This window comes from Engraulis encrasicolus, chromosome 6 (assembly GCF_034702125.1).
Source record: "Engraulis encrasicolus isolate BLACKSEA-1 chromosome 6, IST_EnEncr_1.0, whole genome shotgun sequence".
In the NCBI taxonomy this organism is placed as follows: Eukaryota; Metazoa; Chordata; class Actinopteri; order Clupeiformes; family Engraulidae; genus Engraulis; species Engraulis encrasicolus.
In genome coordinates this window covers 7,457,094-7,484,593 of record NC_085862.1, presented here as the reverse complement: position 1 = coordinate 7,484,593, position 27,500 = coordinate 7,457,094, and the positions used below count along the sequence as shown (strand labels likewise).

At 44.6% G+C, this 27,500-nt stretch overlaps 1 protein-coding gene across 1 annotated transcript in view; it reads right to left on the bottom strand.

The window, feature by feature from the left end:
- znf644b (zinc finger protein 644b) overlaps window positions 1-27,500 on the bottom strand; it is an 83,505-nt gene that overhangs the window by 5,697 nt on the left and 50,308 nt on the right. The window contains exons 3-8 of the mRNA XM_063200370.1: window positions 19,479-22,311; window positions 18,361-19,424; window positions 9,066-9,704; window positions 8,427-8,969; window positions 649-771; window positions 1-98 (exon numbers count right to left, since the gene is read on the bottom strand). The exon at window positions 1-98 is cut by the window's left edge and continues 5 nt beyond it. Of these exons, the coding sequence (XP_063056440.1) occupies window positions 1-98; window positions 649-771; window positions 8,427-8,969; window positions 9,066-9,704; window positions 18,361-19,424; window positions 19,479-22,297 (5,286 nt within the window). The 5' untranslated portion in view covers window positions 22,298-22,311. The remainder of the gene's footprint in view (window positions 99-648; window positions 772-8,426; window positions 8,970-9,065; window positions 9,705-18,360; window positions 19,425-19,478; window positions 22,312-27,500) is intronic.

Here is a 27,500-nt window from a genome sequence, read left to right as displayed (position 1 = left end):
GGTGAGTCTGTATATTTCCTCAGGAGTGTGTGGCAATGAGAATGTCTTCTTCTTTGGGCCCGGCCTCGATCTCGGCTTCTTCGGTTTGCACTCATATGCTATACCACACACAGACACATACAAAGTACAACCATAGTTACATTACGTTACATTACGTTACATTACACTTAGCTAGGGATGTAAATAAAATCGAAATGTATCGATGTATCGGAAGTATCGGCTGGCGATTTAATCGAATCGCATCGTATCGTGGGGCATTCTTAAGAATCGAAAAGAATCGAATCGCTGGCCCCTGTGCAATGCCCTAGCTCCATAACACAGTAGTAGTAGAAAAGTAATTGGAAAACATCGAATTGAACCGAATCGCATCGCATCGTGGGGAATTCTTAAGTATTGAAAAAAAATTGAATCCCTGATTTAAGAAATCGATACCGTATCGTATCGTCATGCAGGCTGTGATTTACACCCCTACACTTAGCTGACACTTTTATTCAAGGCATAGATAGATAGATAGATAGATAGATAGATAGATAGATAGATAGATAGATAGATAGATAGATAGATAGATAGATAGATAGATAGATAGATAGATAGATAGATAGATAGATAGATAGATAGATAGATAGATAGATGGATAGATAGACTTACTTGTCCCGTCTAAGAGAGCAGCCCTCTTCCTGCGGGCATACGCTCGAAGGTGATTGGACAGGCTAACTGCACTGTGGAAGGTGGCGTTGCAGTGCATACACACTTTCTTCACGTCCGCCTTGCCTGCAGGACAAAGGAGTAAAAAGACAACACATTTACATCCTGCCTGCAATGATACACTAGGTGCGATCGACTTGTCGTCACCGCATGCATGCGCATTTAGACAGCAATGGACTCTGGATGAAAATGCTGCATGACGGTTAGATTTCCTGTCAAATTTCAAAATTTCGGTGATGTTGCGTTGACAAGGTGACATATCACTTGGTGTCAAACTATCGCGGGATGAATGCGACTGCAGTCAGATCTTGCAACCTCTGCAGTTGCTACTTTCTTCACGTCCGCCTTGCCTGCAGGACAGACACAAGACACTAGGGATGTAAATCATAGATTAATTCAATAATCATTAGTTGATAGCCTTATCGATCGACTTATGATTAATTGATAAGCGGTGTTTCACCCCCGAAATCTCAATGTTTCTCAAAAAAAAAAAACTACTACATCTAAAAATTGTAATTAATTAAAAAATGTAGATAAAATGCCACATTGCAGTTAATTCTATTTCAATTCTTTAATCCAAAGGTGATTTAAACATTCCCACTATTCACACCCCTCTTCACACACACTCTTCACATGCCCATTTCACCTGGGTCTCTTGTCAGTTGAATTGTCGATTAATTGTGATTAATGTTTTTTAATCAATTAACGCATTGATCGATTAAAGTCGATTAATCGATTAATCGTTTGCATCCCTAGAAGACACACAAGAACGGTCACAGCAAAAACATTTACACCCTGTCTGCAATATACACACTTTCTTCACGTCCATAAACCTGGCATCAACAAAAAAAGTGTGTGCTTTACCTTTACCTTTTCTTTTAGTAGATATTTTTTGGGTCTTTTTTACGACGTTATTGATGATAGGACAGTTTGAGAGGTGGAATGGGGAGAGATATGGGGTTTGGTCAGCAAAGGACCCGGGCCGGTAATCAAACCCGGGTCGATCGCATGGCAGATGAGTACCCTACTGGTTGACCACGGAAGGGCCCACGAGTGTGTGATTTTTTCATCTTCATAAAAGTACAGCATTATTTTCCCCATGGTGTAGGTGGTATCCCCTAATTCCACTGAAGTCAGCAGCTAGTTTTTTGGCCGGCGCCCGCTCTGCCCTTATGCCGTGTACAGACCAAGAGCGAACGGAGCGAACGAAGCGACGGAAGTCATTATTTCTCTATGGAGGGCACGCGACCTGCGCTACCAAAGCGAATTCGCCAGGAGCGAAGCTTCTTGCGCTACCAGAGCGAATTTTGAAGATTAAACTAAATCTAATCGCAGGCGAAATCGCTCTGACGCTGTTCGGCGACAACCAATCGGAACGTTCATATCTCCGAATGTCCCAGGCTGTCAAGCCAGAGCCGTTATGTGATTAGCTGAATCAAACATGTCAATGCTGCGTCTCGGGCGAATACAGCCAATTCAAGGCGAAACTTCTTCTGCTACCCACGCTACCAGGCAGCGTAGTTCGCTCTTGGTCTGGACACGGCATTAACCTCCTTTTCTACTCTTCTTCTTCTTCTTCTCTCTCTCCTTTTATACTCTCCTCCTTCTCCTCTCTCTCCTTCTCCTTTCTTTACTTTTCTACTCCCCTTCCTTCTCCTCTCTCTCCTTTCCACTCTCCTTCTCCTCTCTCTCCTTCCCACTCTCCTTTCCCCCTCTCCTCCTTCTCCTCTCTCTCCTTCCCACTCTCCTTTCCCCCCTCTCCTCCTTCTCCTCTCTCTCCTTCCCACTCTCCTTTCCCCCCTCTCCTCCTTCTCCTCTCTCTCCTTCCCACTCTCCTTTCCCCTCTCCCCTTCCTTCTCCTCTCTCTCCTTTCCCCTCTCCCCTTCCTTCTCCTCTCTCTCCTTCCCACTCTCCTCCTCCTCCTCTCTCTCCTTTCCACTCTCCTTCTCCCCCCTCCCCTCTCTCTCCTTTCCCCCCTCTCCTCCTTCTCCTCTCTCTCCAGGCCCCGTTTAGCTTCGACTTCCTTCTTATGACCTTTCCAAAAGTTGTGTTTGCCTTTAAAAATGTTACGTCTGTGTAAATAAATACCAACAAAAACACACTTGGGAAAATGTTACAGTATTTCTAAATTTGGGACTCTTGTAGTCATTTCTGAAAGTGCTGGCGTGTTTGAGTGAAGTGACTCCTATGGTTAGCTGCATTCAGAGGGTTCAACATGTAAACAAATAGAAGATGTAATACATTGGATTTAATTTCTTGCTTTCTCCTGACTGCACAAAACTATCTGCGCACAACTCAACCTCTGATTAATGGAAACTGCTGTCGGTCAAAAAATTTGCTCACATGGTTGGCTGCCAGTGTCTTGCCCCTCCTCACAACATCGTGTTGATAAACATTGCCAACCCATGTGTACACCCAGAGTGAATAACAACCCTGCGGCGGTCACTTTACTTCCCATAGCCTGAAATACCACCACCATCATCTCCTCATCATCCCCTGCAGTATCTGTCAACGACAGTATTTAGCAAATATTGCACTAACACAGGACTGAGGGCGCTAGCGATAGCAATAGCACACACACACACGTACAGTAGCCTGTGATGCCAGTCTCACCCAGCCTGGGTAGAGATAAGTGCTAGCGCTTCGGTAGCAGGCGCGGAGACGGCGGTGCAAAGCTGTTATTCCCCCAGTGCACGAGCTCACCTCTCCCTCCATCTGTGCTCATATGTAAGAGACGAGGCGTCTCAGAGCTGCGTTTGTGTTGCGCTGTGCGAGCGCAGGCGGGCAGGCAGGCGGGCGGGCGGGTGGGGCTGGCTGGCACGGCTGCGAGGTGTTGTTGAAGGCAATGTTTATCACTACCTAATGGCTCCTGGGCCCTTATTTTCACCTACAGCCACAGATCTGGAGGCGGAGAGCAGTGGGGATAGTGTGGGTATTGTGTGGGTATTGTGTGGGTATTGTGTGCACGTGTGTGTGTGTGTGTGTGTCTTTCTCTCTCCTCTCGCCTCATTTTGAAAACTTCCATTTAAAGAGGGCTGTGGGGTTGACGAGGGAGGCGGGTGCCAAGTTGGTTAATTGCAAGCTGTTTTAGGTCAACGCGTCGCACTGACGAGATAGCGCCTCTTCGTCATGAAGAGCTTAGGGACGCGGGGTTGGGAATAAAGCCATGGCGCGCAGGGACACTACTAGAAGACATGAGGTCATTTTAACAAGTCTGGTCTTGGTGGTGAAATAATAAAGATTCATTGTGAAACGACACCATGAAAGAAAATTCTATCTAGAACATTTGAACACTCTGAAGTTGTAAAAGACAAGAATTCTGAATTCTGAAAAATCACAAAATCCAAAGACTGCAACGCAAAAAAAATAAAAAATGGCCTGGCGCCTTCTAAAAGGACTATATAAAGCCATCATTGTCACTCTGACAGTACAACACCTATAGTGAGAACTACTGTGTCGTTTGAAAGCTAATAGGCAAAAAACATCTGTTTCGACACCTCACTCTGGTGACACTGCGACAAGCTAAAGGATATTCAAATGGGTTGTGAATTGTCCCACTGACAATAAAATGAGACAATTGAGGTGTTTTGTTGGTTAATTATCATAATGTCTTTAAAACATAACATCCAAATTCCTTCAGTGAGCCTTTCAACAGCAGTGAGGATCAAGGCAACTGCCTCGACATAATGTAAGTATAATACATCTCTCAGATTAAAAGCCCCTTTCTCCTTTGTCTGGAAATGAACAACAAAAGAAAGAATTTGATTTAAAGGACTGTCCAATTTAAAGTGTCACTTTAAAAAAAAGCGTTGACCTATTTGAAATTCCTGTCGCCGTCACCCTGAGCGCAAAACAAATCAAGTTGTCGGATGCGGCAAGTGCTTCAGGAATTGAACATTTGATTAACTGGATGCGGTGGAACGAATCAATCGATTGAAAGGAAACCATGCAGAAATTGAGACGGACAATTCAAAACCCCCGTGGAAATAAACGAATGAATGAGTGAATGAATAAATAAATAAATAATGCATCCGACATTTTAAATCTTCATTAACATCTTTCGGCGTGCGGGAGTGTGCAAGTCTTTATTTGGACAGACATGAAACAAAAGGTGTGTGTTCGCGGCGGCTTCATCAGACGCGCTGCATGGCTCCCACATCAAAGGGCCAACCACAGCTTTTCATTTCAATTTCAAACGCACTTTTGGTGACATTTATTCTCTTTGTGCGCGTTACAATCATTCCACCCCTGCCACGGCAAACTTTTCTCCACTCCGCTGTTTTTTTGTTTCGTTTTTTTTTTTTTTTTAACTCCAAACTATTCCCTCAACTCTGACACCATTTCACCCCCACCTATAATCTGCTATCCCCCACTCCACCTACAACAACTGTTCACTCTACTCAACCATGCCACGCCACTCTACCACACAACACGAAAGCACCTGCCATACCCTCTGCCACCCCACCCCCACACAACCATACCCTCTCAATCCAACCACCTGCCCCATCACCCTCTATTACCCCCACCACCATACCCTCTCAAACCAACCACCTGCCACATCACCCTCTGCCCCCCCCCACCAACTATTCCCTAATTTCAACTCTGCCACCTCCAACCCTGCCCCCCACCCCACCACCACCACCCACACCACCAGTGTACCCCGTTGTACACCCTTCCTACCCACCACCCACACTAGGACATACACCCCCATACCCTACCAACTTACACCCATCCCTACGAATGCAACCCCACCACCCAATCCCTCCACAACTACCACCCCACCCACCTCCCACCACACACCTCCTCCACCCCCTCACTCCCCAATCCCACCCCCTCAACCATGCCAGCTTCCACCTCTCCCCTCCTCCCCTACCACCCCACCCACCTCTACCCTCCTCTCCTCTCCTCTCCACTCCTCTCCCCTCTCCTGCCCACCCTCGCCACTCGCCTCCTCTCCTCCCCTCTCCTCTCCCCTCTCCACCCCACCCCCCTCCTCTCCTCTCCTCTCCACTCCTCCCCTCTCCTCTCCTCTCCCCTCTCCACCCCACCCCCTCCTCTCCTCTCCTCTCCTCCCCTCTCCATCCCCCCGCCACCCCACCCCACCCCACTCCTCGCAGCGTGGTGCGGTGCGCTGGCTGCATTGCTATTTAATGGCGCTGCTTGTGACTGAAATGCCATGTTTTTAAATGAGCTTTTGGTAAATAATGAAAGGGGCTGCAGAGGTGGAGGAGGAACACGAGGAACAGAGAGCACAGCACAGCACAGCCCCTCCTCTCCTCATGGGACGCAAGAAGAATGGGGATGAGGAGGAGGACGAGAACATGAACGTGGCACTGATCAGGCCTTGAGGGTCGTTAAAAACACCTAAAGCTCGCTGATGCTTTCTCTCCCTCTCCCTCTCTCTCTCTCTCTTTCGCTTGTCCTCCCTCCCTCACCGCCTCATAGTTAATGCTCGCTGCTCTGAACCTTTACGCACCGAGCGCTAAAGGTCACGATAATAGCTGCTGGAGATGAATTATGAGTCTTTCAGACGGCGAGGGCTGTGATGGTATTCTCTGGGTGGCTTGCCGTGCCGTGCCGTGCTGTGCAGTGCGTGGTCGTGTAGCGTAGTGTAGCATAGCTGTAGTGTAGCCGTATCCGTGTCGCGTTGTGCAGTACATGCATAATCAGTAAAGCCTCATCTCCTCTCCTTTGATTCCACATCAATGGGAACATGGCCAATCATATGCTCGGCTGTCATCCGGAAGAAAGACGAGATTGTGTGTGTCGGCTATCACTCGGCATTGTGTTTTCTTTTCTTTTTTTTCTGCACACTCAGATCACTACAGATCAGATGTCAGTTTCCTTTATGAGGGTGTGTATGTACGCAGTGTTTGTTATGCATTCTCAGTGAACACGTGCTACACAGCATTCTATTTATGCGTAAGAAGAAGGAATAAACATACTTTATATTAGTGAAGGTCAAATAATTAAGATGTACGCTGCAAGTTAGCAAACACCTTTGGATATTGGAGGACTCTACTTTGTCATGTCTCAACGAGTGATGGTGATTATTATCAATTTATTGTGTGACTCACTTGCATGTTTTATTGGATTGGATGCTCTTATCGGCATTGTGGTTATTGTCGGCCATTTGCGTCGCTGGTCCACTTAAAATGAAGTACTAACGGGTGAAAAAGAGACTATCGATGTGGAGATTTGGACAAATGCTGCTGTCATAAACCTTTGTCCCCTGTGGGGTCTGGAGACTCTGGGCACGAGATTCACTAGTTTGACGCCCTCTCGTGATTTCACATGGTAATCAAACATTTCAAACAAGCGATTTAAGGTTAGGGTTAGGTTTAGGGTTAAGGTTAAGGTTAGGGTTAAGGTTAGGGTTAGGTTTAGGGTTAGGTTTAGGGTTAAGGTTAGGGTTAGGTTTAGGTTTAGGGTCGTATGACGTAAGCGGTAAGTACCGAAAGGGCGTCGAACTAGTGAGTCCCCTCTGGGCACAGCCAATTACCAATGGCGCCGACGCCTACCTTACTCTCTACTAGAGATGTCCGATATTAGCTTTTTTGCCGATATCCGATATGCCGATATTGTCCAACTCTCAATTTTCGATTCCAATATCGGCCGATACCGATGCCAATATATGTGGGTAATTTTTCCTCACAACAAATTTTAGGTAACATTACAAATCTGCTGTAGTGGAACAAAATATGCTTAATTTTATTGTAATGCCCCACTAGATGCATTCTCGAATGCAAAATACCTTTCCAAATATTAACATCGTCTGTGCAAAATTGAAAAATAATTGAGGAGAAAAGTGTAGTAACTCAAGCATTATTATATTGGTTTTGATAGGTCAAAAATCTGATACCGATATTGACCGATATTACATTTTATGCTATTATCGGGCCGATAATATCTGTGGGCCGATATTATCGGAGATCTCTACTCTCTACTCTACCTGCTCGACCAAAATACACAAATTCTGAGGTTGTACGTAACCAGGGCGTAACCATGTTAACCATGTACGTAAACATGTTAACACCTGCCAACCGTACAAATGCTGGTGACATTGCAGTTTGGCTGGTAGAAAAGCCAAACTTACTAGCCACTTTGACCCATTGGTGAGTGTGTTCTTGGCTAGTAAGATAAACATTTACTAGCCATTTGCCAGCAGGTGGTGAAACAAGGCCCCAGTTGTAACCACAGTTCAATTGGGACTCTACGCATCATCCCTCAGCTTGCAGGTGCATCACAGTGGTACAAACATCACTTGAGAGTGGAGGCTGGAGTACACTGCAACTGAGTTTTTAAACATTTATTTTGTGCAAACACCCGACCGACTGAAATAAATGTTTAATAACTAAGCTGTGTCTAAACTGATGCTGTAACCCTTTAGTTAGAGTCAATCACCTTACGACATTTTTAATTCCAACCCAAAGCCAGCACCAATTTCAGACTTTCAGTCTTTTGTGGGTTAATTTATGGGAATTCTGTAGGTTCAGCAGTTTGTGATACTTGTGGCACATTTTTACAGGTTTTTCCATCATAGGGCATTTTACATCTATAACTATGCAGCGTTGATGCTCCAAACTTATTTTGCGCCAAAACGTATAAATGAATTTAACTAAAATCTAATTCTAGAATCTAAATCTTGAATCTTGAACTTATAAACTAATTTAATTAAAAACTAATTCTGGAATCTACGGTAAATCTTGAATATACGGTACCTTGGCTCCAGTCGGGGTCTGGTTTCAGGGCGGCCAGCCTGCCCACGCTCTCCCTCTCCCTAGCTGGGCTGCTGTTCAGCTGCTGCCTCCTGGCTGCGTGGCCCTGGTGGTTCCCCTGGTGGTTCCCCTGGTGGATCCTCTCGTGGTTCCTCTCGTAGTTCTTCTGGTTCCCCTGGTGGCCCTGGTTCCTCTCATTGCTCCTCTCGTGGTTCCCCTGGATCCTGTCGTGGTTCCTCTCGTGGTTCCTCTGGTTCCCCTGATGGCCCTGGTTCCTGTCGTGGATCCTCTGCTCCTTGTACTGCCTCATCAGCGCCTCCCGCTCCTGCTTCCTCCTCCTCAGCAGCTCCACCAGCGTGCTCGACTGCACCACTGTAGGACCAGCACCAGCACCAGCACCAATGACGGAGGCGAAGGCAGAGGCAGTAGAGGCAGACCTGTCCACACCTCCACCCCCACCGTAACCCCTGCCGCGACCTCCCTGACCCCTTTGGTGATGATGCTGATGATGAAGACCCCCGACCCTGATCTCCTGCTCCTCCTCTTCCTCCTCTCTCTTCTCCTTCCTCTTGCCCTCCTGCCCCATCCCCATCCCCATCCCCACCCCCTCCCTGGGCCACAGTCTGATTTTGAGGTCATTACCACCACCACCACCACCACCTCCACCACTGCTCCCGGTGACCGCAGCAGTCCTGTCCCGAGGTCCCCCAGAGGTCCTGCTGCTCACCCCCCCCGCGGCGCCTCCTCGTCCCCTGCCGCCATACTGCTGCTGCTGCTGTTGATGTTGGGCCTTACCGGGGACGCCGGTGGGCGTAAGGAAGAGGCCGCCGTCTCGGTCGCTGTCTCTAGCGGAGAGCTTGTTCTGGGAGACGAAGGGGCGGGGCCGGGCGCGGGCGTGAGCAGGACGACGGTGGCCGAGGAGGGCGAGGATGCTGCGGTGTTCCGTCTCGTCCCTCAACAGCTCGTTTAGGATGCTCAGCGGAGAACGGCTGTTACCCGTACCGGTGCCCGCTCCCGCGCCTCCTCCTCCTCCTCCGGACGAAGTGCTGTTGGGAGCGCTGGCGGCGGAGGACAACAGAGCGACAATGCTGGAAGACGGAACTGCGCCAGGAGAAGCAGCAGCACCGCCTGGAATTCCGAGGCGTCCGGTGGAGCCCAGGCCGCGGCCGATGCGCTTAAGGTGTCCGCGGACGTGATTGGAGAGGCCAGTGCGCGTGTCGAACCAACCCCAGCACAGCGGGCAGGTGTGCTCGGCCCGAGACTCCGGCTTGTCCACGGATGCTGGGAGAGGAACAGGATGGAAACATAGAAGGGTCATTGGACATGGTTAATGGTGAAGTTTTGTGTGTGTGTGTGTGTATCTGTGTCAATAACGTTTTCAAAGTAGCACATGTCAGGGTGCCTAACGTCACTATTGTATAGATTACGTATATACACTATACATATACATATACCCAAGTAAAAAAAAAGTGTACTTAATATATACTTAATAAGTACGTTTTATTGTATTTAAAGTATACTTCAAAAGTGTGTATTTAAAGAATGTTATTTTGGGACAACTTATAGTATACTTAAATGTACTTGAAATATAATTAAGTAGAGCTTAAACACATTTTAAGTTGACTTTTTTGTACTAAAATTAAACTTTGTATAAGTGTACTTAATATACTAAAAATATATTTAACTTTAAGTACATTATAAGTATACTAACCAAATCACTTTAAAATGTGTTTAATGTGAACTTTAGCATGCGGATAAGTGCATTTTAAGTACATTAGAAATCTATTTCAATGTCATGAGAAAGTACTTTATAGTATACTGCAGAAGTACATACTTAAGTTATGTTATTTTGGGACAACTTATAGTATACTTAAATACACTTGAAATATAATTAAGTAGAGCTTAATCACATTTTAAGTTGACTTTTTTGTACTAAAATCAAACTTTGTACAAGTGTACTTAATATACTAAAATCATACTTAACTTAAGTACATTTCAAACATACTTACTAATTCACTTTAAAATATGTTTAGTTTGTACTTTAGCATGCAGTTTAGTGTATTTTAAGTATACTACAAATCTATTTCAAGGTCACAAGAAAGTACTTTATAGCATGCTGCAGAAGTATATACTTAAGTTGTGTTATTTTGGGACAACTTATAGTGCACTTAAATACACTTGAAGTATGATTAAGTAGAGCTTAAACACATTTTAAGTTTACTTTTTTGTACTAAAATCAAACTTTGTACAAGTGCACTTAATGTACTAAAGCATACTTTACTTTAAGTACATTTCAAATATATTCACAAAAATCGCTTTAAGTACATTTTAAGTGTATTGACTCTAAATGTATTTTAAGTATACTACAAGTAGATTTTACTTTAAGCACATTTCAAATATATTTATTTCAAGTACACTTTAAATATATTTCAAAAGTATATGAAAAAAATAATAATAATGTAGTTTCTATTTGCTCATTTCCATTGCACATTGTCTTGTCCACTACCATCAGCCATTCACATGAACCTTCCTTTCAGACAACAACCACTACCTCAACCAGGATTTGAACCCTCAACTCACTGAACCACAGACCTGCACTCTAACCACTAGACCACAACTACCTGTTCAACAACAGGCACAATTACGTTCTTGAAGTACTAGTCTTGAGTAGTACACTTTAAGTATACTTTTATATATTTAATAATAATACTTAGAAATCATTGGTGGTGGTATGCTTTTATCGAATTAAAGACACTTTTACATGTTTAATTTGTGCACCAAAAAGTACACTTAAAGTGCACTTAATACACTAATAACACAACTTAAGTACAGACTTCAGTATTGTGCTTAAAAGTTTAATAGGTAAGGCCTTACATGCCTTTTTAAGATCTGTTTGTGCTCTTCAATATGGTGTTTTTACCATGAAAATACATTAACAAAATTGAAGGTGGAAGGTTATTTAATGTTACAAAGCATAATGAATAAATAAGCCTAGGTTAAAATACACTAAAATGATGGTTAAAAAAAGTACCCAGGTGAAAAAAAGTGTACTTAATATACTTAATAAGTATGTATTTTTGTATTTAAAATATACTTCAAAAGTGTGTATTTAAAGAATGTTATTTTGGGACAACTTATAGTATACTTAAATACACTTGAACTATGATTAAGTAGAGCTTTAACACATTTTAAGCTGACTTTTTGGTACTAAAATCAATCTTTGCAGAAGTGTACTTAATATACTAAAATCATACTTAACTGTAAGTACATTTTAAATATACTTACTAATTCACTTTAAAAGATGTTTAATGTGTACTTTAACATGTGGTTAAGTGTAACTATTTGAAGTATGCTACAAATCTATTTCAAGGTCATAAGAAAGCACTTCATAGCATGCTGCAGAAGTACATACTTAAGTTGTGTTATTTTGGGACAACTTATAGTATACTTAAATACACTTGAAATATAATTAAGTAGAGCTTTAACACATTTTAAGTTGACTTGTACTAAAATCAAACTTTGTACAAGTGTACTTAATATACTAAAATCATACTTAACTTAAAGTACATTTCAAATATTCTTTCTAATACCAAACTTTAGCACATTACTTTTAAAATACAAATACACTTAAAATACACTTAAAATATACTACACGAATAGTATGTTTTCAAATACCACACTTAAGCACATTACTTTAAAAATACAAATACACTTAAAATACACTTGAAATACAATACACTAACAGCATATTTTCTAATACCACACTTAAGCACATTACTTTTAAAATACAAATGTACTTAAAATAGACTTTAAATAGAATATACTAATAGTATATTTAACAATACCACACTTTAGCACATTACTTTAAAAATACAAATGTATTTACAATACATTTAAATACAATACACTAATAGTGTATTTTATAATACTATACTTTAACACATTACTTTTAAAATACAAATGTACTTAAAATTGAATATACTAATAGTATATTTAACAGTACCACACTTAAGCACATTACTTTAAAAATACAAATGTACTTACAATACATTTAAATACAATACACTAATAGTGTATTTTATAATACTACACTTAAGTACATAACTTTTAAAATACAAAGATACTTAAAATACACTTAAAATATAATACACTAATAGTATACTTTATAATGCTACACTTTAGCACATTACTTTTAAAATACAAATGTACTTAAAATACATTTAAATAGAATATACTGATAGTATATTTCATAATACTACACTTAAGTACATGACTTTTAAAATACAAAGACACTTAAAATACACTTAAAATATAATACACTAATAGTACACTGTATAATGCTACACTTTAGCACATTACTTTTAAAATACAAATGTACTTAAATTAGACTTAAAATACAATATACTAATAGTATATTTGACAATACTACACTTTAGCACATTATTTTTAAAATACAAATGTACTTACAATACATTTAAATACAATACACTAATAGTGTATTTTATAATACTACATTTAAGTACATAACTTTTCAAATACAAAGATACTTAAAATACACTTAAAATATAATACACTAATAGTACACTGCATAATGCTACACTTTAGCACATTACTTTTAAAATACAAATGTACTTAAAATAGACTTAAAATACAATATACTAATAGTATATTTGACAATACTACACTTTAGCACATTACTTTTAAAATACAAATGTACTTACAATACATTTAAATACAATACACTAATAGTGTATTTTATAATACTACACTTAAGTATATAACTTTTAAAATACAAAGATACTTAAAATACACTTAAAGTGTAATACACTAATAGTATACTTTATAATGCTACACTTTAGCACATTACTTTTAAAATACAAATATACTTGAAATACACTTAAAATATAATACACTAATACTATATTTGACAATGCTACACTTAGCACATTACTTTTAAAATACAAATATACTTAAAATACATTTAAAATACAATACACTAACAGTATATTTTATAAAACTATATTTAAGTACATAACTTTAATAATACAAATGATTTAAAATATATTTAAAATACACTAAACTATAAGTATATTTTTAAATACCATACTTAAGTACTGTACTTGATAAATAGAGTGTACTTAAAATATACTTTCAGAAAATTAAATATATTTAAAGTACACTTAAGTACACATTTTTTTGACCTGGGTATATTGCTTTTAATTGATTATTATCATTATTCATTACAGTATAGATACGTAGATAATTACCAATTACTAATCCATTTATGGGCATTAAATCGTCTGATCCCCAAAAAACTTCATTGACCCATCTATATTTAAGAAAATGACTGATTATTTGCCCTATGTGCGTACACAGGCCTCCTTCAGCACATTCACTGCAGAGGCCTATTCACTTCACTACATGAGTGAAATGAATAGGCCTCTGTGACTATGCTAATAACCAATTAATTATCCTCGTTTTCTCCAATCCTTAAAATGGTTACAAGGCTAAACCAGCATGTGTATAGGCTACAGACTCTTTTTTTACACTATACTTGAAGTGTAATGAAGTGTACTATAGTGTAAACAAAACAAGATCAGGTGATAATAAAGATTATTAAATTCCGCACTTCCACTTATATCAGTCCGATATAGACTACAACATTTAAAAAGGCTGCAGCACACAAAGGGACTCTGAATATTGGTGGCAGCGGTGCAGTGAAACGCTACTCTCTACTGCATTCATCTTTGATATAGTTGGTAGTGTTATGTAGCAGCGAAGTGAAGAGCTAAAAGGTCAAATGTCCCATATCTACTTCACTGCCTTAAGAAAATGCAAATACGGCACTAAGAGGGCGATTTAATATCATATATACTGTATATGGTCTAGACTCCCAATAATATGCACATAGATTAAGTCCAGTGCTTGTGTATGTATATTTAATAAAAGTGTCCACATAAGAGCGTGGTGTTATCTCATTATGCAATAATTATGCTTTTAGTGCGGCGCTGGAGTCAAAAGGGCAAAGCCAGGCCCTCCTAGCGAATGTCACCAAATTACTCTGGTGTTGCTGATTTGTGATGAAATGCTAATTCTTTTGTTTCTACAAGAACATTAAGTCACAATTTGGTATTTTCATCCTGAACCGTGACCTAGATAGGTGGAGAGGAAGCCTCTACTGTTTGCATAGCAAGTAACGGAGTAATGAGTACAACTGCAATAATGGCGGGACATAATACTGCCCTACAAAGACAAAGTGTAGCAACTAAATATCTTTTCGAATTTGAGTTTAGATTGAAAAATGGTCTTCAATACACCTCCTTTATCTTGTGACGAAGCCATATGAGCCAAATGTGTCCCGTTTTACAGATATATCTATGTCAAATTTGCTACGATATCCAACTTTATGTAATACCAAGGCTGTCGAGGCATTTTTCTTACTTTCAATGTTAGCGTAGTTACTGCATTTTGCCTTTGTAGGGCAGAGTATTGCTGCTATCTTTGGTTCATGTGCAATGTCATGTGCATTTCTATTATGTTATTAATAGTGATATGACATCATAATGACATCTTGATTGCAGACCATAATGCAGAGCATGACTACTACATTTATATCTTCTCCTTATAAAATTTCAATCTGCTTCTCTAATGGTCCGTGTACATCAGGCGCTACCTACGCGACCCAGGTAGCTGGAGTGGTTGAAGAAGTTTCGCCATGAATTCGCTTTATTCGCTCAGGACGCGGCATTGACACATTTGATTCAGCTAATCACATAACAGCTCTGTCTTGACAGCCTGGGACATTCGTCGATATGAACGTTCCAATTGGTTTTCGCCCAACCGCGTCATAGCGAATTCGCTTAAGATTAGCTTGAGTTAAATCGTCAAAATTCGCTCTGGTCTCTCAAGAAGCTTCACTCCTGGCGAATTCGCCCTGGTAGCTTTATTTGCCTTCCCTCCATAGGAAAATAATGACTTCCGCCGCTCAGGTCGAGCAGTTCGCGCTTGGTGTTCACAAAGCTTTAGGCTATTGGTACTTGGTCTTGGTACCATCAACCCGCTATTACTCATTTGTACAGCTGTGCCATGAACTTGACTTGTTGTATATTAAGTCAAACATTTGTGGCATACGATACTATTCATAATACATAGTACAGTCAGCATCACTAGTACACAGGGTATGTCACAAGTACCATCCTACACTGTGATAGTAATATGAGAAAATTGACTGCAAGTTGACTGAGGATTAAACAAACATGCAAATGTGACTGCACTTCTATCTTCCAGTCCCATTTAAAGTCTGAAAGTAATTTATTTTCCATTAGGATGACTTAGTCTCAAAATAACAAAAACAGAACGTGCCATCAACCAAGCTATTCCATGTTCAGTCTGTTGTGCCAGAGAGCGTAAAAAAGTTATTATTTGTACATGAATATTATTCCATCTTCATGTGCAATATTTTATCTCAGACGCACAAGCCCCAAAAACAAAGGATTTTGTATACCTTTGGTGTGTGTGTGTGTGTGTGTGTGTGTGTGTGTGTGTGTGTGTGTGTGTGTGTGTGTGTGTGTGTGTGTGTGTGTGTGTGTGTGTGTGTGTGTGTGTGTGTGTGTGTGTGTGTGTGTGTGTGTGTGTGTCGTTGTGACAGTGTCTGCCTGTGTAAGACACGTGTTTGATTTCCAAGTGCTTTCACCTGTGAATTCAGCATCTGTAAGTGGTTTGGATGAAGAAAAGCAGCATCCCATTTGATATTTCGCTTGAAAGAGCAAACTAATCATATACCGCTTCAACTCACTTGTCTCTCTATTTCTCTCTCTATTGATCATTAGGAAATATAACTGTGACAGTTCACCCACACTTACATAGAAACAGACACAGACTCTTTTTTAATGTTGCATGGTAGAGTAGCTCACGCTAGGATGATAGCTAGCTAGCTAATCAAAGACAATGAATGAATATGCCAATGAATGTACAGCTGCTTGAATATCTTTCCTTTTTCAAAAGCAAGATGAATGCAACAGAACTGTGAAGAAAAGTGTGCAAAGACACTGTAACTAGAGTACCTTGTGTGTCTAGAAATGTGTTGTAAGAAAAAATATCCGTATTATCTTTATATTATTATTATTATTATTATTATTACTATTATTATTATTGTCGTTGTTATTAGTAGTAGTGGTAGAAAATGCTTCATTTGAACGTTTTCAACTTAAAGCTTTGGATTAACTGGTTGACATGAGCTATAGTCTTACTTCTTTACATTTTGTTTGGACAACCCTTTCCATTTTTATTAGATGAAGCAGTAATAGTATTATTGTTACATTACATGCCACTTTTGCTGGCGCTTTTTATCCAAAGCGAGTTACAGCCATTTTAGGTACAGGGTATTGGTTACAGGTCCTGGAGCAATGTGGGGTTAGGTGCCTTGATCAAGGGCACTTCAGCCATGGCTGAATGTGCTGGCAAGGGTGGGATTTGATCCTGCAACCCTCTGATCTAAAGACCAATGCTCTAACCCAGGCATCACCAACATGGTGCCCGCGGGCGCCAGGTAGCCCTCCAGGAGCTTATGATGTGCCCACCAAGGATGTTAGTAAACAGTGATGACTACAAGATTTTGGTCACAGTTAATGTTTTTCTTAATTTAAATATGAGATTGTTTCTTTATAACCTATAGCAAATGATCTTTCAATCATAGGGTGATTTGGGAATGAGGTCAAGACATCGGTAGAGGACTTTGAACAAACAAGTAGCTCTTGGGTAGCCCTTGGTAGCCCTCGAGTAGCCCTCAGACCCGGAAAGGTTGGGGACCCCTAGAGTTTAATCATTGATCCTATTGTTACTATTAGTATTATTTCCGTTATTAGTGTTAGTATTAGTATTATTATTGGTATTACTACTAGTAGTATTACTATTATGCTAGTATTATTTAATTATTCAAAGTCACCTTTCTTGACGTGGTGGGGGGTGGCTGAGGGGACCTTCCTGCTGTTATTAGCAATAGTGTCTAATCATTGGTCCTATTGTTACTATTAGTATTATTGCCGTTAATAGTGTTAGTATTAATATTATCATTAGTATTACTAGTATTAGTATTACTATTAGTGTTAGCAGTGTTTCCCACAGACATTTTGGAAACTATGGGGGCAGCCGGGATTTTTTTTTCCGGGGGGGGGGTGTTTTCACGCGGACCTTTGGGGGGGGGGGGGGGTTAAATGCAGTACAGTGAATCATTTCTGTTTACAACAGTTTAATTCGTCCCTCATGCAGGGGTCTATGTAATGAAAAAATAAATAAAACAAAATATGAGCCGAGATAAGAATTTAAGAGTACTGTGAAATTGTTAACGCATAGACAAAAAGGCTATGCCTTTTCCCCACACACACAGGCGTGCACATTCTACATGAGGGGTGCTGGCCAGTTTTTCAAAATTCCTCCCATTAAAATGGCTGAACAACATATTACACATTTATGTCTATATTCACATTCATTTCTATATACAGCCCGATGTCTCCTCTGCCGTGTCAATGAAGGCCTGTCACCTAACTCATTACAACTGTAAAGCAAAGCCCGGGGAGTGTTAGTAAACTCATCCCAACTGTCCCTTGTCTGAATGTTTTTTTATTGCTCCCAAACCCAAGTTAACTACAACAACTTGACTAGGCTTTTGATCCCTCTGTCTTTCAAGCACTTGTAGTTTTCTCTATAGGATGTATTTACTCCAGGAAAATGCGAAGGAAATCGTAATTCAAATCGTTTTTAACAAAAACGGATATCGTTAAAAAAAATATATATATATATATATACATATTTTATATATCACATATATATATATTTTACATTTTCGTAAACTATGGCGGCCAAATTTAAACTATGGCGGGCCGCCATAGTTTCCTCAATGTATGGGAAACACTGGTTAGTATTATTTAATTATAGTCACCTTTCTTGATGCGGCGCGGCATGGCGGAGGGGGCCTTCCTGCGTATCCGAGGCTGTCGATCCCGAGAGGCCACCTGCTCCGGGGACACCATGTGCCGCGCGTCGTAGCTAAGCCCCACCCTGTGCAGGTGTCCTCGCACGTGATTGGACAGTCCCACCCCCGACTCGAACACGGCCGGACAGTACGGGCAGGTCTTCATGTCATTCGAGAGACTGGCCGGGCCTCCTTCTCCGTCCTCCTCCTCGTCTTGCTCGGCGGCGAAGGAGTCCCGCATAGAGGCGTCGAGGTCGAGAGGAGGCGAGGGGACGTCGACGGCGACGTCCTCGCACTCCTCCTTGATGACCAGGTCGTTGATGTCGTCGCAGTCGCTCTCCTCCTCCTCCTCCGAGCCGTTGGAGCGCAGGACGTCCTTGCGCGGGGGAGGCAAGCGGGAGCGGTGAAGGTAGAGGGGGGGTTTCGAAGACATGAAAGAGTTTGAAAGTCTTCGTTGTTCGCCGCCACGGCCGAGGAAGGGGGACGATGAAAAATCTCGAGAGATGAAATCGAGAGACGAGCGTTCTTCATTGTCGTCGTCGTCATCGTTATCGTCGTCTTCGTCATCGAAATCATACTCATCTTCATCTTCAGTCAGTACTGGAGACATAGGCTCGGGTTTGGGCTTGCTCTTGTTGTGAAATGGTATGGACATTTTCCGCTTGGACACAGTTCTGTGGGGAGTAGTTGTGGGCTGGGGAGCAGGCGAGGCCTTGACACTGCTCTGAACGGGAATGTCGGAACGGTCCGATTGATGGTTTTCCTGAATCTCCTCAGCAGCAGCAGCGGTGCCGGCGGTGGTGGTGGAGCCAGAGGTCCTGTCTGTCACCATGGCATTAGAACAGGCGTCGGTAGCACTAATACGTTCTGTTGCCATGGCGTTGGAACAGGCCTCGGCGGTGGCACTAATATGTTTTGTTTTCTCCTTGTCTCCCGGCAACAGCGGCCCCAGCCCCAGCCCTGTCACTGTCACCTTCCCCGCCACCGGGGGCGCCGCGCATTTCTGACTGCCCCCCTTCTCCTCCTCCTCTTCCTCATCTTCCTCCCTCTCCTCCTCCCTCCTCCCCTCCTCCTTCTCTTCATGCAGGTGGCCTGTCTGTGTCACATCTATTCTTACTGTCGGCGGTGGCAGTGGCTGAGCAGGAGGAGATAATTTGCTTGGCTTGTCAAGTCTCGGGAGAGTGGTGCCGGCTGACAGCTTGTTTGTTGAGCTGCCAAAGCTCCAGTTGAACAGCGATGGCAGCGGCAGGCCGGGGCCAGGGCCGGGACCTCGCGGCTCCTTTACGGGCGAGGCTTTGTTGTCGTGGCGCGTGCGGAGGTCGGCCACAGCGCCGGCGGACCAAAAGGCCGGCGACACCTCGCCCTTGTGCAGCGCCAGCGGTGTCGGTGTCGGTGTCGGTGTCTGTGCAGTGGGTATCGACGTCTCCGAGCTCAGCTTTGGCCTCAGCTGTGACAGGTGTGCAGTAAGGCTGGCCCTAGCGTTAGCCACGCTACTGCTACTGCTGCTGCTGCTGCTTAACCTGCGCAGGTCCAGCGGCGGCTTGCTCAAATCAGGCACTCGACTAACAGGCTTCACCCCACCTTCCTCCTCGTCCACCTCATCCTCCTCCTCCTCCTCAACATACTCGTCCTCATCATCTTCCTCCTCCTCGTCCTCATTCTTGTCAAAATATGGCTGTCGGTGAATAAGTTCGATGTGCTTTTTAAGGATGTTGTCGTTGGGTGTGCTAAAGGGGCATATTTTACAGTGTAACAAAGTGAGACGCGTTATCGTACCCGTACCCAGCACCTCTTGTCGCACCATGGGCAGCCTCTCTCTGTCCTGACAGAGCGCCTGGTGTGGGGGGGGCACCTGAGGGACTGATGTTGTGTGATGATGTGTGGTGTGGTTTGTGTGGTGGTGTTGGGCAGACCCTGTGTTCTGTGTTATGGGGTTTGCCACCTGGTGGTGGTGGTGGAGGAGGGCGGCGGCGGAGTTTTGTGTTTTGTTGTTGTGGGGGGCGTGGTGGTTTTCCGGGCGGGCCGGCTGGGCGGGGCAGCGGTGCGCCTGCAGCTCCTGCTGCGAGGTGGCCATGAGGCTGCAGCCGTCGCAGCAGTAGTAGCGCTTGTCCTTCTCGTGCGTCTTGGCGTGCTGCACGAACGTCTTGGCGCAGCCGGTGCCGAAGACGCACTGCGGGCACTGCAGTCGGGCGCCGCGGCCCTCGTCCTGCGTCTCCGTCAGGCCCTTGATCTCCTCCATGAGGCGCTCGCGTCGCGTCTGGTGGATCACCATGTGGCGCTGCAGCGCAACCTCCGCGCGGAATGAGCGGCCGCACTCGCGGCAGATGAAGGGCCGGGGCAGGCTGGCGGAGTTGGCCGGGGCCTGGTGAATCAGCATGTGCCGGTGCAGGTGAGCCTTCTCCTTGAAGTTCACGTTGCACTTGACGCAGGGGAAGAAAAGCGGCTCGGACGAGTCGCTGTTCGGATCGGCAGGTTTGTGGGCGTCTGGTGGTGGTGGTGGCGTCCGACGATCAGCTGGACTCGCGATTACCTGATTCGGTTTGGCGCTCGCACTCTCTGTGTCGTCAACTCCGCTGCTCCCCTTGTAACAGTTATTGTTGCTAATAAAGTGCTCTTTTGTTTCTACCACTAACTCACTCACTGCTTGGGGAACCACTGCGGATGATTTGGTATTATTATTGTTAGGCTTTCGCCTAGCTTTGCGCTCTTTGCTAGCTAACGCGTTGTCGCTCTTGTCGTTGTTGCCGCTGTCGGAACAATCGTGCGTCAAGGACTGTTTGGCTAAGGGGACGAAGCTGCTGCTGCTGCTGCTTCTGTCATCCTCCCATCTCTCTTCTCTCTTGTCTCTTCTCGTCATCTCCTCTCCTTCGTCCTCTGTCCTCATTCTGTCCCTGTCCTCTGTTCTGTCCACCGCCGACGTGCTGATGGTGGTGGTGGAGGTGAGTTTGCGCTTGCGTCGGCTCTGGGTGATGGAGGGGGGTGGCGGCTCGGAGTCGGAGCGCTTGGGGCTGGTCATCAGGAAGTGCATGAACTCGCTCTGCGGCTCCCAGGTCGCGTCTTCCTCGCAGTCTTCCGACGAGCTCTCCGAGGATTCAGAGCCGAAGTCCCACAGCGATCGGCTGCCGGCGCCGGAGTTCGTGTTGGAGTTGGACTTGGTGTTGGCCGCCGCCCTGCTACTCCCCCGATTTCCCGCCTGATTCTGATTCTGATTCTGATTCTGGCCAGCAGCACTGGTACCGTTACCGTTACCAGCACTAGCAGAGTTGTTGTTGTTATTGTACATGGTCCGTTTCCGTGGCGACTGGAGACGCGGCAGCTCGAAGTTGCTGTCATCGCTATCAGACGCGGCCTCGGATGCCGATGCCGACGCCTCCTCGTCCGACTTCGTGTGAGGCTTGGTTTTCGCAAAACGGATCCCTTCGGCCGCTTTCGCCTTCGCAGATCTGACGCCGCTGACCAGCTGAGGCTCTGCTGTAAGACGTGCCAGACGCGAGTTCTTCCTCCTTGCTACACCTTCTATCGTCTTTGCGTCGCTGCCACGGCGGCTGGTTGGATCAGCACCACCATCTCCACATGCGTTCAGTCGCTGGGCCGATGCCGAGGCGCCATCTCCGCCTGGCTCTGACTGGGGTCCATTGAATGTCCTGTGCTCCACAGAGTCCACAGAGAGACCAGCGGGGCCGGCGGTGGCGGTGGAAGTGTTGGTGGTGCCCTGGGATATGCCCTGGGCAGGAGGAGGAGGTGGAGAGAAGGAGGAGGAGGAGGCGGACACGGAGGACGAGGAGGTGCGGAGCATATGCCATGGCCTGTCAGAACCGGAACCGGAACTGGAACCAGAACCGGAACCAGAACCCGGCTCCAGAACCTCTTGGTCCTCTTCCGCTCGCCGCCTTATGTCCGCCATGCTGGCTCAACATTCTAGAAGAGAAAAAGAAGAAGAAGAAGAGAGAGAGAGAGAGACAGTGAGTTGGAGACATAGAAACATACGAGACACAGATAGTAAGTGAAGAAGAAAAAGAGAGAGAGAAAGAGAGAGCGAGAGAGAGAGAGAGAGAGAGAGAGCGAGAGAGAGAGAGAGAGAGAGAGAGAGAGAGAGAGAGAATGAGTAGGAGACATAGCGAGGTGGGCACAGAGACATAGTCAAACATACGTGCGATTAGGAAAAAACCTTTCAGTTGATTTTAACCCCTTAAGACGCGGCTTCATGAATTTGTTGTTACCAGTATGGTAATGACCAAGTCGGGGTGCATTACTAAAGGGCCTGTGTAGTGTCGTACTATTGTAGTGCTATGGTAGTTACATTTCAGTGACTATTACAGCGTGCCACTGGAGGTACGGTGTGCATTAAGGGGCTACAAAAATCAAAAACAATCTGTGGGCTACTATATTAAAAATCACTGACGCGTATCGGCCCTACAGCCTTCATCAAGGTGTGACGTGTGATTAGGCTTTTCACAATGATCGAGTGGCAAGACACCTCTTAAAAACAACCTACAGGAGGGAAAGGGGGAGAGAGAAGGTGAGGGAGAAGGTGAAAAGGTTTTAAGTCGACACTGTGACATCACACAACGGTGGAATTAACAACAGTAGCCTAGCCTAGCGTGCACGCGGATCGAGGAGAAAGGGAAGAGAGGAGGTTGACGGTGACAGTGTCACCTTAGGCAGGTGCCATCTTGGCGCCCGGCAAGGTGTGAAGTGACAACTTTGCCTGAAGAGAGCAAAGCAAACCACAGCAAAGCAAAGCTGGTGGACGCTCAGCTACGCTCAACAGCTGACCTGTTATATCCCCCCTACTGCTTGCCCAAATGGAGAGGGAGGTAACAGTGGAGTGTGTATATATGTGTGTGTGTGTGTGTGTGTGTGTGTGTGTGCGTGTGTGCGTGTGTGTGTGTAGGGGGGTGTGGCAACAGGAGGGGCATTCATCACTCACAGACTCATAATTGCCCTCACCAACCCACAAAACACCCCCAATGCCCGCCCACACACACACACACACACACACACACACACACACACACACACACACACACACACACACACACACACACACACACACACACACACACACACACACACACACACACACTCCAACAAGTTCCCTGTCCCCACCTCTATTCACAGCCTGGTCTATAGTCTTCTTTTTCAAGACCTGTGGGAGGAGTGTGTGTGTGTGTGTGTGTGTGTGTGTGTGTGTGTGTGTGTGTGTGAGACAGAGGTGTGTGAGAGGGAGAGAAAGAGAGAAAGGGCTGGGTGGTTAAAAGAGAGAGAGGAGTGGTAGTGTGTATGTGTGAGAGAAGGGGATAGTGTGTGTGTGTGTGTGTGTGTGTGTGTGTGTGTGTGTGTGTGTGTGTGTGTGTGTGTGTGTGTGTGTGTGTGTGTGTGTGTGTGTGTGTGTGTGTGTGTGTGTGTGTGTGTGTGTGTGTGTGTGTGTGTGTGTGTGTGTGTGTGTGTGTGTGTGTGTGTAAAGAGGGGTGGTAGGTGGTTAATCATGTGTACACACACCAGGGAGAACACCACCAAAGTTCTCAGCCTCCTCGCTCTCTAAAATTGACCAATTACCATGGGGCCCAGAGTGCAGGGCCAATGAGAATGGCCCAATTGCCATGGGGACCAGAGTGCCGGGCCAATGAGAACGGGCCGTGCCTTAGCACCCTCTGATGGTGCCAAAGCCGGGCTCAGCAGGCCACCGTTGTTCCTCTCGGTCCTGACAAATTGGTACACATGCGCCCAGTCTAACGGTACACATAGACAAATAGAAGCATACGCGCACACACACACACACACACACACACACACACACACACACACACACACACACACACACACACACACACACACACACACACACACACACACAGAGACACACGCACACACACAGAGACACACACACACACACACACACACACACACACACACACACACACACACAATCAAAAAAAGGGTCACACATGGGTATACAAGTCCAAACACACACCTGGACATGCGTTCACGCTTACACGCACACTCACCCGCACCCGCACACGCACACATACACACACACACACACATACACACACAAACACTCGCACAACCATGCGTGCACACGCACACGCGCATGCGCGCGCATGCGCGCACACACACACACACACACACACCAGATCGCCTGTACTGTGTCAAGGAACCCAGACAACTACAGGCCTTGCCTCTGAGTGTGTCAGGAGATAAGCTCCAACACCCTTCTCTTCCCCAAGTTATGACAATCTTTAAATGTGTGTGTGTGGTGTGTGTGTGAAGAGCGCTTCCCTATTTGTAAGTCTGTGTTAATGTGTGTGCATTTTCAGTGAGCAGCCCTCGAAATCTGCAAGTCTCCATAAGTAAGTCCGCGACACACAGAACCGCGCGCACACACACACACTCTCTCTCTCTCTCTCACACACACACACAAATACACCCTCTCTCTCTCTCTCTCTCTCTCTGTCTCTCGAACACACACACACACACATACACACAAACACACTTCTGTGTCGACCTGTTCTCTCTCTCCTCTACTCTGTGCTCCTCAATGCTCTCTCTCAGCTCAACAGGAAGCGGCGTTGCTAACGAAGTGGTAAATTCAGTGTTAATGAGTGGCTTCACTGTTGCCACCTCGGAGGTAAAACCTCTCCCTGCTCCCCGCTCCCTCCATCTGCCACGGTGTGAGGAGGAGGAGGAGGAGGAGGAGGAAGGAGGAGGAGGAAGATGTGGAGGAGGAGGATGGGTCTACGTGTGTGTGTGTGTGTGTGTGTGTGTGTGTGTGTGTGTGTGTGTGTGTGTGTGTGTGTGTGTGTGTGTGTGTGTGTGTGTGTGTGTGTGTGTGTGTGTGTGTGTACATGTATGTGCGCGTGTGTGTGTGTGGATGTGCGTGCGTGCATGTGTGTGTCTGTGTGACAGCATATATTTACGTCTCTGTGTGTGTGTACATGTGTGTGTGCGTGTGTGTGTGGGTGTGCGTGCGTGCATGTGTGTGTTTGTGTGACAGCGTATATTTACGTCTGTGTATGTGTGTGTTTGTGTGTGTGCGTGTGTGTGTGTGCGTGTGTGTGCGCGCATGGGGTGGGGGGTGTAAGGACTTCTGGGAGGGAGGGGGAGGCAGAGGAACATATGCCCTATGTTTTTTTTTCTTCTTCTTCTTCGTCTTCGTCGTCTTCCCTTCTGAAAAGCCAACTTACACTGCTTACACCCAGCACAGCAGGGGTGGCTGGGCCAACCAAAACCAGATCGCACATCTCACATCTCACATTCACCGCAGGCTCATTAGCCAACTACCACATGCTCCTCTCTAAGCACCAAGCACAGTGCCACAGAGGGGTGAAAAAACAACTACAGTGGATTTGGATTAAAGAGATTTATACAATATATGCTTAAAATCTCTAATTGACAAGATACTCTGTATCGTCTGTATAATATAACACATGAAAACAAAAATGATCAACCCACACTTTTTGAACAGCTGCATCTATTTCTTCTGGAATCGACTCAAATAGAATAGAATCGAATCAAATAGAATACAATAGAATAGAAGAGAACAGAGTACCTTTCATTGCTACTATGCATTCTGCTTGTCATGTCTCCCAATAATCCCTGACTTCATTCATCGTGGCTCATGAATGACATTATGGAACACAGAGAGAGACGGAACACGGAACACTCCAGAAGCGATCTCATCTCATCTCATCTCTGCTCTGGAGGAGGTCCTATTGTGTTGTATGCACTCACAAGCGAGCCACAGGAGCGCTTCACAAGTCGGTGACATGGCATATGTCGGCAAAGGCAAGGCTTTTTGGAACCATTTTTTTTGGTTGCTTTCCCCCCCGCCTTTTCAATCTTTTTTTTATCACTTGCACTAACACTCGTGTTGCACCTCGTCTCGAGGTTACTGCTGGAAAAATATGAGCTGATAATTGCTTATTATCATTACACATTATGCTGCCTCCCGCCACACGCAAATCAACTTCCCTCCCGGCTGCATTTAATACTCGTATAAAGACACCGGAGAAAAAACGCTGCACTCTTCTCTTGTGTTTCTGTACTTGAAATCTAAATAAAATACCTTGCAATCTTATCTTAGTCTTAAAGAAGATAAGTTAGATATGTTTTTGGGGTTTTATGGATTTATTCAGGACAGAACAGTGGGAGAGTTTGACAGGAAATGAATGGGAGACGGAGAGGGAGAGAGAGAGAGAGAGGGGAAGGATAGGTACAGGACCTTGGGCTGGAATCAAACCCGGGTCGCCAGTGTAATGGCACAGCGTCTTTGCTCATTGATTCACCACTCCCCTGTCAAATGTCAACATAAATCGCCTCCCGCCACACGCAAATCAACTTCCAATTTAATAGTCATATAAAGACACCGGAGGAAAAACGTGGCGCTCTTCGTCTTCTTCTTTTGTGTTGCTGAACTTGAAATCAAAACAAAATATCTTGCAATCCATTTCCTAATCTTATTTTCCTGATAAAAAATGTTAACATGTGTTTTTATTGGTTTTATGGATTTATTCAGGACAGGACAGTGGGAGAGTTTGACATGAGTGGGAGACAGAGAGAGAGAGAGAGAGAGAGAGAGAGAGAGAGAGAGAGAGAGAGAGAGAGAGAGAGAGAGAGAGAGAGAGAGAGAGAGAGAGGAAGGATCGTCAAAAGACCTTGGGCTGGAATCGAACCCGGGTCGCCAGCGTAATGGCACAGCGTCTTAGCTCATTGAGCCACCACCGCCCCATCAAATGTCAACATAAAGTTAAAGGGACACCGTGTGAGATTTTTAGTTGGTTAGTTTAGGTTTCAACTTGAGGTAGGCCCAAGTAGACAATTTGGTCAGAAAAGGAAGTCAAAAAAACAGGAAAACCAATTAATAAGTAAAAAGTAACAAGTAAAAAAGTAACAATCTCATCCTGAAAACGAATATGCGAGTGAAATTAACATTACACCTGGCTCAATGTCAGTATCAGGAAAATTCCGATACTTAGGGAAAATTCAGATCCGATCCGATCTCTGAATTATGTTGATATCTGATCCCGATACTGATACACCGATATCGATATCCCATCCCTATCACATACTCCATTAATACACTATGTATAATAACATGACTTGAA